The sequence below is a fragment of the Colletes gigas genome, unplaced genomic scaffold (genome assembly GCF_013123115.1).
Source record: "Colletes gigas isolate AHSC1104 unplaced genomic scaffold, ASM1312311v1 Colletes_gigas_Sc00003, whole genome shotgun sequence".
In the NCBI taxonomy this organism is placed as follows: Eukaryota; Metazoa; Arthropoda; class Insecta; order Hymenoptera; family Colletidae; genus Colletes; species Colletes gigas.
Window position 1 is genome coordinate 2,818,155 of NW_025106632.1, and position 12,434 is coordinate 2,830,588.

Sequence of the window (12,434 nt, forward strand, 5' to 3'; positions counted from 1 at the left end):
TCAGTTTGCCCGGACAAATAATTACCGATTACAGCTCAGAGGTCACGAATAACATGTGTGTGTTAAAAATAAGTATTTAAAATGCATTGCTATATTTAAACTAAACGTAACTCTTCGTGGGCGTTAGGTACAGCTCCGAATGGTATCATACCCCAGTGAAAATACAAAAAGTGCTCCACACTTTACAAATGAGATCCAGCAAACCGTGCGAATTGACCGCGGGTGGATTGTATAAAATGAACATGGAAAATTTCGGAAACGTATGTAACAATGGAACTGTCAGTTTGTATACCATGGCATGAGTATTAATTAATAAAAAAATGGACTTCAATTTTAAGACTTTTAAAACGTGCATGTCGTACTTCACGATGTTGCTGTCGATGAAAGAGTAATTCTTCCTTATTATTAATCTACAAAATGATTTCATCGGGCAACAATACTTGACTATTCAACGTTCACGAACTAAACTGCATGTGGTTTAAATGGTATTTGAGTAAAATATCTAATTGTTTAATGTATCTCTGGACTCGTGTTTAACCTCTTAACGCACGGTCTTTTCCTTCTTCTAAGTTAATTATATTAAAAATACAAGAAAATGACAGTTTCCAAAATTATTGTATATTCACTAGAACCTTTTTTATTGTGTGAGAGTTTTATTAATCACACGGTGTCGAAAAATCGAGAGGATAATCGCTGAGCAACAAATGAGATTGTTTCGATTATTGCAGAAGATCGAGGCTGAAAATTTCTGTAATAATCGAAGTATTAGTGCACTAATTTGCATATGTCACGAGCGTGTGCGTCAAGGGGTTAAAGTAATAAAATCGATCGTTCAAGTGTTATTAATCAGATCTAAGATTAGAATGTTTATACGCTAAATACTTTATTCTATACAACTGATATTGTCAACAGTACCGAATATGTTAACAAAATAATTGTTAGTCTAATAGATTCTAAATATTACAGATATTATCAATAAACTGTTATTACGTCGTTACTGCGATACAAGAATTACACAGTTTATTATTTCGGCATGGGGTTCTTTAAAAACGCGTGATCTCCGCACCAGTGGATCAAGAAACAGCACAAATTCAATATTCAATATGTATAATCGAAAGTTTGAGTCGTTTACAATTAATGTACAACAATTTGTCTGATTTTTAATAATAAACTATTACATTTCACTAGAGATACTGGTTTTGGACAAAAGAGTAAGTTAATCATTCTCTAAACTCGATTCTTTCTCTGGGTTTTACGCGAACATTGTTACAAGAACAGGTACTCCGACATCTCCACTCTGGAATATCGTGTATAAAATTTACAACTGACAAACTTCCACCCCCTCTTCTCTTCCCTATTTCGAATATGAAATATTATTGATCAACTAACAGACATGCATTACGACAACCTTCTCAAATTACGATAAATATGTAGCAGATAAGAAAATGATAGGTCTAGGGGGGCGCCGGTCGTATAACTAAGATAATAGCAAATATTTTAAGCACGATCGTAACCACGCTGCATTTATACGATCCTAGCAATTTGGCAGAAGGCAGTTCCCAATGAATATTTCAATTGTTCATCGAAGACTTTTGTAATTGCAACGAACCGTCTTTTGCACATTGCAGAAAGAAATAATTGCGCGTGTTTACATTCTACGACATCGCATAAAAGAGTGAAAGACAAAAGTGTCGAAGGAATCGGTAACAGAAAGAAGATATCGAAGGAATCGCTTATCGATCAAAATTAATACAGAAATAAAAATATACCAGCCTAGGGACTTTTTTTCTACTCCCTATAATTTACTGTTTAGAAGACGCATTTCACCAACGAACGTATGCGCGTGCGTCATTTGGTAATAATTGAAAATTCCCTACATGACGTATCTTGCAGCACGCATTGCACATTGTACGCTAAGTATTCAATGATTTTGGACTCGATCGCGGACATGACATCGAAGGAAGCGTTTTGTGTCTTTCTGAATTGCTCTTGATATTTACAGTGTTCGATCGGTGGAGTTTGACAGTACGTGAGAGACGGAATGATTCCGCTGTAAAATTGACGGTGATATAACGGTAAAAGTAAATCGGTGAGAGTGAACCGATTCGTGGTGAATGAAACGATATAACAGTGAAGTGGAGAAAGAAAATCAGGCCGGGGAAGATTTTGTAGTTGTTTCGAATGGATGCACAACCTCTCTACTGAACAAGTTTTCACCTTACTGAGCTTACTCGTCGTAAGATAGATATTTAACAATATTTGTAGTCTCTGTCACGAACATCGCGTTTTCTTCTGATTAAGGGTACATTAGATTAATAATGAGCGATGGTAAGAAGGTAAGTGAAAATTCCAGTAGTGAGGTTGTTAACCAATTTCGAAGCTGTAGGGATCTCAGCGACATCGTACCTCTATATACACCACGCGCGCTTTATTTAAAACCAGTTGCAAAAATAAATGTGTCTGTTAATCTTCCCCAACTGAAAGTCCCAGGTAAAATGATCATTAAAGAATTGCAGATGCTTTGAATTCACTACTACTATATTTACGTATCTTCCGAATACTGTGAACTTTATGTTTGCATTTAAAATTATCTTTCGAAATCAACGTTTTCCATGATTTTTTTTTATTTAAATGCTTAGTATCGATAAAATCTATTAATGTATACTTAATCCTTTGATTCTATACGAGGTTTATGAATTCTATTTGTTAACTACTATTATCACTAATAATATTGACTTTTGTGACAGGAAATATGTGCTGTTATTTTAAATTCAGTGCAAATCTGTAATTACACATAATATTTTTAGCATAATAGGTTTTTACAGAAAATTAACTGCGATATAAACAGGAAAAACTATATCAACATGGGAAGTAATGGAGAAGATACGTGCCTTTATACTACCGGACGAGTTTGCATCTCTGAAGGTAGCCAAGAGTACACTGGAATTTATCAGACTGGAAGGAGACTTGCAAGACAGATGCAGACTGCAACGTGTACTTGCAAGACTAGACTCACAGCGTTTGAATCTGTCTGGATTCTCCAACATTTTAAAAGTTCGTGCTGCAGAGGCAAAGGATGATTTTCCCACAAGACACAGTTGGGATTCTTACTTCAGAGATGCAAAACACATGAATGAATTAAAGCCTGGAGAAAGGCCTGATACTATACATATAACAGGCTTGCCTGTTAAGTGGTTTATGGAAGATGGTGCAACTGTACCTAGCGAATCCTTGATTACAAAAATTTTTAAAAAATGGGGAACACTTAGAAGAGTCGATGTACCTGCTGCTGATCCTTATAGATCTAGGATGCGTCTTGGCACAAACATAAATAAGTTTAGTTACGAAGATGGAATATTTTTTGATGCCTATATTCAGTACGTCGAATATATGGATTTCGTTAGAGCTATGGATGCACTACGTGGCATGAAGATTCTGAAAAAGGAAGGCGAAAATGCTTTTACATCTGCAATAAAGGTATTTTTAAGATAGGAAGCTTTTATCTATACAGTAATGCCCGCTTAAGTGACCGCAATTTTGCCCACTTGAAACTCTCTCCTTATCTCCGTTTAATTCGTCGCGACGACGTGCGTTTTTATGTTCTTCCTTCTCTTACAATTAATTCTCTTGTTATCGATATAACAAAACATATCATTGTTAATTCGATTAATATATGCAGATAAATTTTGACAAAACAAAACATATGAGCGATAGTACTGTCGCGCATAGAGAATTTGAAAGAAAGCGTCTAATAGCACAGGATACATTAGCAGCAGAAAGGCTTCGTAGAAAAGAAGAAGCTGAAGAGAAACGTCGCGCTGAACAAAAGTAATTAGCAGTAGACTTAGTAGTTTTAAACATTGCTCGAATTGTGTTATGTACTTCTATTTGTAGAAAAAAAGAAGAAGCTGATATAGTAGCAAAGCAAGGAAGAAGACAAAAACGAGAAGAGAAACGCAAACGCAAAGCTTTGACTATATTTCGTAAAAAGGAAGAAGATAAAGTGTCTATGAAAATCGCCAGAGAAGGGCAAAAATTAATAAAAGCACAAAGGCAGCTTGAAAGCATCCGCTTGTTAGATGAATTATTTGACAGGATAAAGGTACAATTGTAAGAAACTTCTGGTTCACAAAATCTTCATATTCATAAAATCAATTTAAATGCATTTTGTATTTTAAGATAAAAGTGGAAAATAATGAAATTAAAATTGATGAAGTGTCGAACACAGATGCAAGGAAAGAAGAAAAAAAAAATAGTAAACCAGACGGTAACATTCAAATATTAAGTTCAGACGAGGGTGCAAAAGACGGAAAGAATGAGAAAAAAATGAAAAAATCGAAACGAAAGAAATCGAAAAAGGAGAAAAAGACAAAGGTATGCATTGTAATTTACTTAGTTTGTTAGAATGAGTAATTGTAAATTTTTCCCAGAAGAAACATAAAAAGGATTCTGCAAATTCTGCGAGTCTGAGCGAGGATTCAGATGCGGAAGGACAAACGAAGAAATTGAAAAGCGTTCTCAAACAGAACGTTTCGTATCCATCTTCGTCAACAGGTAAGTGTCATTAACAGAAAGAATCATTATCAACTCTCAAATATATTTAACTATACCTATCTGATTTTTTAGCCCCTACTGCCTTGGAGACTCTTCCCTACCCAACTCTCTACCAACGGTTTCCACAACCGTGGTACTACGAAGCAGCGTTACCCATGATTTACCCCGCTTTATCAAGAGGCGTGTCCAGAGGTGGGCGTTTTCCACGCGGAAGAGGAAGGGGGTTTCTATGGCGTAATGCTGGAAGTCCTCGCACACTGCACACGTTCAACCCTCATTTGTATAACGAGGAATACTACAAGTATTTTGCTCACTTAGTGGGCCAGGATTATCATTCTTTCGACTTCAGAAGTTCTCGGTCCCGTAGTCGTAATAGGTCGTTCAGCAAATCTCGATCAAGATCCAAGTCAAGACAGAGATCGAGGTCGAGATTAAGGTCAAGATCCAAGTCCCGTACTAGCTCTAAATCGCGAAGTAGATCGAGATCACGACCAAGGTCGCGAACAAGATCAAAGTCGAGGATTGGTTCGAGATCACGAAGCCGAAGACGCAGTAGAAGTAGAAGCAGATCTCGATCGAGAAGACGACGCGGAAGATCGAAATCAAGATCAAAGTCGCCTACAAGGGTAAGGTCTCGAACTCGTCGATCAAGATCTAGGAGAAAATCTCGTTCGCGAAGTCGTTCGAAATCCAGAAATAATACCAGAAGTCGCTATAGACGGAAACGAGACCGATCAACATCGAAGGTGAAAGTAACAAGAGCAAAGTCTCGAACTGCATCCCCTAAAAGAAGATCTCGTAGCAGCACTTGGTCTATGCCAAAATCTCCCGGTAGAAGAAGTTGTTCCTGGTCGAAAGGAATCGGTACTATTAATCATAAAGTGAATTCGGATAACTCGACGCTCACGCAAGATCAAACGGTTACGAATAAAGAAGCGCCACAAACTTCTCAACCCGAGAACACAACTTCCGACTGACAACAACTTAAGACATTTCTTCCGTTTTGTGTCTTCGATCCTATCACGTAAAAAGAATGCATCGTGTTGCAATACCGTGTACAAAAGCTGTGAGAATTTGTGTAACTGTACTTGTATATATTCAGATGTCTGTAGTGTTTGTTTGACGAAAAAAAAAAATATATTTTTGTTTACGTGATAGTTCTTCCTAATCTTAAGCAATTAAATAAGTAAATAAAAGAAAGCAAAAGTAATTGCTAACGCATAGATCCTATGTTTTCATAGCATAAATTACAAGAAACGATTGTGTATATGTTATGGATAATGTGTTTCTGTAGTACATGAATCTAAGAAACGATCAGAGTACTGCATTTTTAAATTCAAGCGGTGTTCGAAATAAATACGACATCGACAAGTTAAGCGTTATTTCTTAAAAAAAAAAACAAATATACCCAACCTTGTTAGACGAGAATGTGTACCACTCTCAACATTGCCAACATGATGACTGATGGTACAGGCACGGACGAGCTGAAAAGCAAACACGAAAAAATAATCGCAACACTAAAAACAATCGCGATAAAATTCATATTATATGCGACTTGCAACGCGATCAGTATACGTATTTCGCAACACTAATAAAATCACGTATTAAATAATGCGCAACGCTAATTTTCCTAATGAGCTCAGCTGTCCCGGGTTGCTTCTCCATGCTGAAGCAGGCACCAGTGTTATATTTGGGCATTTAATTAGTCGGAACTCTAGATTAAAACAAACGCGATCAGTGACTATTCGCAACGCTAATGCAAAACGCGATGCCCAGAAACACTGAACGTCGTGGTACAAGTACCATCTGAAAAACTACCAAATACTACAACTACAGACGAATACAGTGACACGGTAGAACCAAATAATGATTCTCCATTCTCATCCGAAGATGAAGATGAAGAACCATTCGTTGCAGCCCACTCTTGAGACAGTTTGTCAGGGCCTCTTCGACTCCATCGAGTCTTTTCTTTCTTCGGCGGTCCTGCCAAAGCCTGAAACTTAATACATACAAGGCTCAAGGTTCCGTGCAATACCCGGTCCTCAAACAATGCTATAAATTGTTTGAGGAACAGGTGTGGAGAACCTCGAGCGGGACGAGCGTTTCGGGGAACCTACCGCGGGCGACCACGACCGCGAAGAGCGACTGTACAGTCTCGCGATTCCAAGAATCGAAACTAAAACCAAAACAAACGGTACAATCCGCTTGTATCGGCTAATGTTTTGATTCTCCAAATCGAACTACAGGAATAGGTCTGCCACAGAAATAAAATCTGTATCAGCTCTATCCTGACCCTACCTACTTACAACTAACACACATACCAGAAAATTAAGTTACCTACCTACCTAACGCTATATTTAAAAAATTCCAAAACTCATTCTCGCAAACAACCACTCCACGGTTCTCACACATAATGTCCGGGCGCAAGAGCCTAAACTAGAGAGGATTCCCCGGGGTTCCTCCGACACCCGAACATTGTACCAACATTCATACTCTAAGGTACGTACCATTTACTGAAATCGGCTGACAAAAACTAACGACCATTGCGTGTTTTTATTATATGTACGTACAAGTATTTATACAGAACGTTTTAATATTATCTTTAATAAAATATAATATGTGTTAAATTGAGAAGTTAATCTATCAAGCATTTTATAATATTACTGTCGTGTATGCAGTATCAACTATTGTCAAACAAATGGAAAATAGACATTTGATATTATTGTTAAAATTGATGGGAATTTAGTGTTAGAAAATTCTGAATTACAAAATAATGAACTTTTGAAACGACGCACTTCCGCAGCCTAACCACACACACATATGTGGAAAGTACGTCGTGCACGATACACTAGCATTGCCAGCCGCACATATATAGATTATTATTATTATAAATCTAAGTCATCGTGCCCATTGCCTTCACTCACCCAAGTAGCACCTGGGCACTTGAATGAGATTAGGCAATGAACACGGAAAAATAACCTGAAAATCCTGAACTAGAAAAATGATTATAGTGAATACTAACGAATAACGAAAAAGTATTTATTTCTTTCTTTCACTGGACTTTCCATTTGTAATAAACGAAGAGCAAAAGTTTAATACACATTAATAATGAAAAATATTATTAAAGAAGAAAATTATTCTGATTACAATTGAATTACTTAAGGGGAAAGATTTTAATCAAGACTTTACAATAAAACAATTTACTTTGAAAATTTAAGGTAAGTTATTAAAGCAAATTAATTAAAATGTTCAAACCTCGGACGATTCTGTCGTCAAGGCGTATTTTTTAAAGATACAAACAGTACATAATGCTTGACTCAAGAATTGATCCGTCGCGAAATGTTTTCTTGTACATGGATTGAAACATTATATTTTTCAATACGTAAGGAAAGAGTTTCATATCTTGGAATCAAAGTCATGAAATTATATTTAAATGAAAGACATGAACAATATAAAAAACAATCAATATTCACAATTATATATTCAATAATCATTATATAGTGAATATAGTTAATTTAATAAAATAATTTATCATACTATGGCACTTTTATTTGTTACAATAGAAATCGCGGAGCACAAGAAAACCCTAGCCTGAACTAGAAAAAATATAATAGCGTAAGTACGATTCGTACCCGTGGTCACTGTATTCGTAAAAAATACCACGTATACAACTGGTCGCCCGTGTTGATTCGGATATTTTATCCTACAACATGGTTGGGGACCAGAGGAAACAAAATAGCATGCGACTCACCAATTGTTGAATGCAAGCACCCGGACGACGATGTTGGCTTGTAGGAGTCATCAGCGAAGTCAGAAACAAAGTCAGCATCAATGTCAGTAGCGGAATCATCGACGAGGTTCTCTGGATCCACAAGTACGATGACGAGATGTCAGGATCCTGTAAAAAGAAAGAGTAAATATGTTGTCGAATAGGTTTCTACCGTATTTGAAAACTTGATGTAGGAATATTTGAATCAAATAAATTTTTTTGAGCGTACTCGAAACAAAATACAAAGGATACTTACATTTTTCACGCGTGGGCATCGCCAAATACTGTTCTTCGCATAGATAGAGGTTTCCTGTCGAAACTTGTTCAGATTCTCAAAGCACCATGGCGTCGTCGCGTCGATTGCGTGGCCGTAGTTTGACCGTCCTATGTGTTCGAATTGTAATTACGAACTCTAACAGATCAAATGCATTAAAATCAGTATATTAAACATAAAGTGAACACGATATACGTTCTAGGAGATGATAATTTTATTTGTAGATATAATAATTAATGTCGATTAGTTTTGAAAGAAAAGGCGTCAAACTGACTCGACTTTTTTCGCGATTCCGCTTGAATATATGTATTTATAATAGACGCGTATTAATATTGAATGAAAACAGCGACAGAGAACGTCGGAGAATACTATTAGCGATTAGAAATGGTTGGATTACAGTAATTAAAAAGTACTCACCTCATTAGACGCTACGCGTCTCACCACACCAACTTCCACAAATCGAGTGACAAGCGCCAAGCAGAATAGCCGTTACCGCTGCGAAGTGACGAGTAGAGTGGTGGGGAGGGGCGGTCCACCGTCTCGACTCTCGGTGTATATTTCCGAAAGAAAAGTTAAACCTTCTATTTCAAATAACGTTGGTGATATACATATTTAGGATCTGCGGATATAAAATAAATACAAATTGATATCAGACAAACAATTAATTACTTAATGATTTATTATCGATATACCCTTGTGACGTCACAATCTAACGCTGCCTGTCATTGGCGCTGCTTGAACATTGAATATCGATATATTGCGCGACACGTAAATAACTAGATCGATTGAAATAATTCTGATCATAAAAGTATATAATGTGTAAATACGAATTTTCAATCCAAATTTCAATCACTTTCTTATATAAACGTTCCTTTTGTGTATAGTATATTTTCTAAAGTTATTGGTTTAAATTTCCACTAGATTTGACACAGGAGAATTGACACTGGGATGGTACGAAAGACGGACTATATGCAAATCAGACTGTTACTCTGTAGTGCAGGCATAAACGAACTATAGAATAGATGTCAGTGGCAATATTTTTTCGTAACACGCGGATTAACGGCACGGGCAATGTAGACATCGTGTAGACACGCACGACAATAGTTTTTCGAGATACGCGGAGAAGGAATTCGCGAGCCCAGCTCCAAGGTGAAGTCGAGAGGCTGACGGCCAAGGATGTAAACACTGACTTACTCAGATTTCACAGCCGTATCAGATTACTATCCCTGGTTTACGAATGCTAACAGTGGTAAGAATAAAATTACTTTTACAAAATATTTTAGAATATACAAGAACTAGGTACAAACGAGTAATAGACTAGAATACTGTTAATGAAAAATTATTGTTTTTGTATACTCTCTAGATATTTTTCGTCTGTTGTTGCATTCACAAAATTTATATTAAAAATAGTGATTAAATCTCGGATTAAAAATTAATGTATTTACATATTATTAAGTACATATTTCCATCGATCTAGTCAATTACGTGTCGCGTAATATATCGATATTCAATGTTCAAGCAGCGCCAATCACAGGCAGCGTTACATTGTGACGTCACAAGGGTATAACGATAATAAGTCATTAAGTAATTAATTGTTTGTCTGATATCAATTTGTATTTATTTTATATCCGCAGATCCTAAATATGTACATCACCAATGTTATTCGAAATAGAAGGTTTAACCTTTCTTTCGGAAATTCGCACCGAGAGTCGAGACGGTGGGCCGCCCCACCCCACCACTCTACTCGTCACTTCGCAGCGGTAACGGCTAACCTGCACGGCGCTTGTCACTCGATTTGTGGAAGTTGGCGTGGTTAGACGCGTAGCGTCTAATGAGGTGAGTACTTTTTAATTACTGTAATCCAACCATTTCTAATCGCTAATAGTATTCTCCGACGTTCTCTGTCGCTGTTTTCATTCAATATTAATACGAGTCTATTATACATACATATATTCAAGCGGAATCTCGAAAAAAGTCGAGTCAGTTTGACGCCTTTTCTTCCAAAACTAATCGACATTAATTATTATATCTACAAATAAAATTATCATCTCCTAGAACGTATATCGTGTTCACTTTATGTTTAATATACTGATTTTAATGCACTTGATCTGTTAGAGTTCGTAATTACAATTCGAACACATAGGACGGTCAAACTACGGCCACGCAATCGTCGCGACGACGCAATGGTGCTTTGAGAGTCTGAACAAGTTTCGACAGGAAACCTCTATCTATGCGAAGAACAGTATTTGGAGATGCCCACGCGTGAAAAATGTAAGTATCCTTTGTATTTTGTTCCGAGTACGCTCAAAAAAAGTTATTTGCTTCAAATATTCCTACATCAAGTTTGCAAATACGGTAGAAACCTATTCGACAAAATATTTACTCTTTCTTTTTACAGGATCCTGACATCTCGTCATCGTACTTGTGGATCCAGAGAACCTCGTCGATGATTTCGCTGCTGACATTGATGCTGACTTTGTTGCTGACTTCGCTGATGACTCCTACTAGCCAACATCGTCGTCCGGGTGCTTGCATTCAACAATTGGTGAGTCGCATGCTATTTTGTTTCCTCTGGTCCCCAACCATGTTGTAGGATAAAATATCCGAATCAACACGGGCGACCAGTTGTATACGTGGTATTTTTTACGAATACAGTGACCACGGGTACGAATCGTACTTACGCTATTATATTTTTTCTAGTTCAGGCTAGGGTTTTCTTGTGCTCCGCGATTTCTATTGTAACAAATAAAAGTGCCATAGTATGATAAATTATTTTATTAAATTAACCATATTCACTATAGAATGATTATTAAATATATAATTGTGAATATTGATTGTTTTTTATATTGTTCATGTCTCGCATTTAAATATAATTTCATGACTTTGATTCCATGATACAAAACTCATTCCTTACGTATTAAAAAATATAATGTTTCAATCCATGTACAAGAAAACATATCGCGACGGATCAATTCTTGAGTCAAGCATTATGTACTGTTTGTATCTTTAAAAAATACGCTTTGACGACAGAATCGTCCGAGGTTTGAATATTTTAATTAATTTGCTTTAATAACTTACCTTAAATTTTCAATGTAAATTGTTTTATTGTAAAGTCTTGATTCAAATCTTTCCCCTTAAGTAATTCAATTGTAATCAGAATAATTTTCTTCTTTAATAATATTTTTCATTATTAATGTGTATTAAACTTTTGCTCTTCGTTTATTACAAATGGAAAGTCCAGTGAAAGAAAGAAATAAATACTTTTTCGTTATTCGTTAGTATTCACTATAATCATTTTTCTAGTCCAGGATTTTCAGGTTATTTTTCCGTGTTCATTGCCTAATCTCACTCAAGTGCTCAGGTGCTACTTGTGTGAGTGAAGGCAATGGGCACGATGACTTAGATTTATAATAATAATAATCTATATATGTGCGGCTGACAATGCTAGTGTATCGTGCACGACGTACTTTCCACATGTGTGTGTGGTTAGGCTGTGGAAGTGCGTCGTTTCAAAAGTTCATTATTTTGTAATTCAGAATTTTCTAACACTAAATTCTCATCAATTATAACAATAATATCAAATGTCTATTTTCCATTTGTTTGACAATAGTTGATACTGCATACACGACAATAATATTATAAAATGCTTGATAGATTAACTTCTCAATTTTACACATATTATATTTTATTAAAGATAATATTAAAACGTTCTGTATAAATACTTGTACGTACATATAATAAAAACACGCAATGGTCGTTAGTTTTTGTCAGCCGATTTCAGTAAATGGTACGTACCTTAGAGTATGAATGTTGTTACAATGTTCGGGTGTCGGAGGA

The 12,434-nt window shown here is 36.2% G+C and overlaps 2 protein-coding genes across 4 annotated transcripts in view; one reads left to right on the forward strand and one right to left on the reverse strand.

Moving 5' to 3' along the window:
• LOC122404868 overlaps nucleotides 1-8,423 on the reverse strand; it is a 133,582-nt gene extending 125,159 nt beyond the window's left edge. The window contains exons 1-2 of the mRNA XM_043409185.1: nucleotides 8,306-8,423; nucleotides 5,968-6,038 (exon numbers count right to left, since the gene is read on the reverse strand). Of these exons, the coding sequence (XP_043265120.1) occupies nucleotides 5,968-6,038; nucleotides 8,306-8,404 (170 nt within the window). The 5' untranslated portion in view covers nucleotides 8,405-8,423. The remainder of the gene's footprint in view (nucleotides 1-5,967; nucleotides 6,039-8,305) is intronic.
• LOC122404866 (A-kinase anchor protein 17A) lies at nucleotides 1,919-6,131 on the forward strand. 3 transcript variants are annotated; one of them, XM_043409183.1, is made up of 7 exons: nucleotides 1,919-2,490; nucleotides 2,849-3,477; nucleotides 3,680-3,828; nucleotides 3,895-4,102; nucleotides 4,180-4,359; nucleotides 4,431-4,554; nucleotides 4,627-6,131. In XM_043409183.1, exons 1-7 carry the CDS (start codon nucleotides 2,319-2,321, stop codon nucleotides 5,529-5,531), a joined length of 2,367 nt encoding a protein of 788 aa, XP_043265118.1. In that variant the 5' UTR covers nucleotides 1,919-2,318; the 3' UTR covers nucleotides 5,532-6,131. The 3 variants fall into 3 exon arrangements, with proteins under 3 accessions (XP_043265118.1, XP_043265117.1, XP_043265119.1); XM_043409182.1 differs by having other exon boundaries at nucleotides 4,180-4,374; nucleotides 4,627-6,130; XM_043409184.1 differs by having other exon boundaries at nucleotides 2,469-2,490; nucleotides 2,748-3,477; nucleotides 4,180-4,374; nucleotides 4,627-6,129.
• Nucleotides 8,424-12,434: the final 4,011 nt, after the last annotated feature.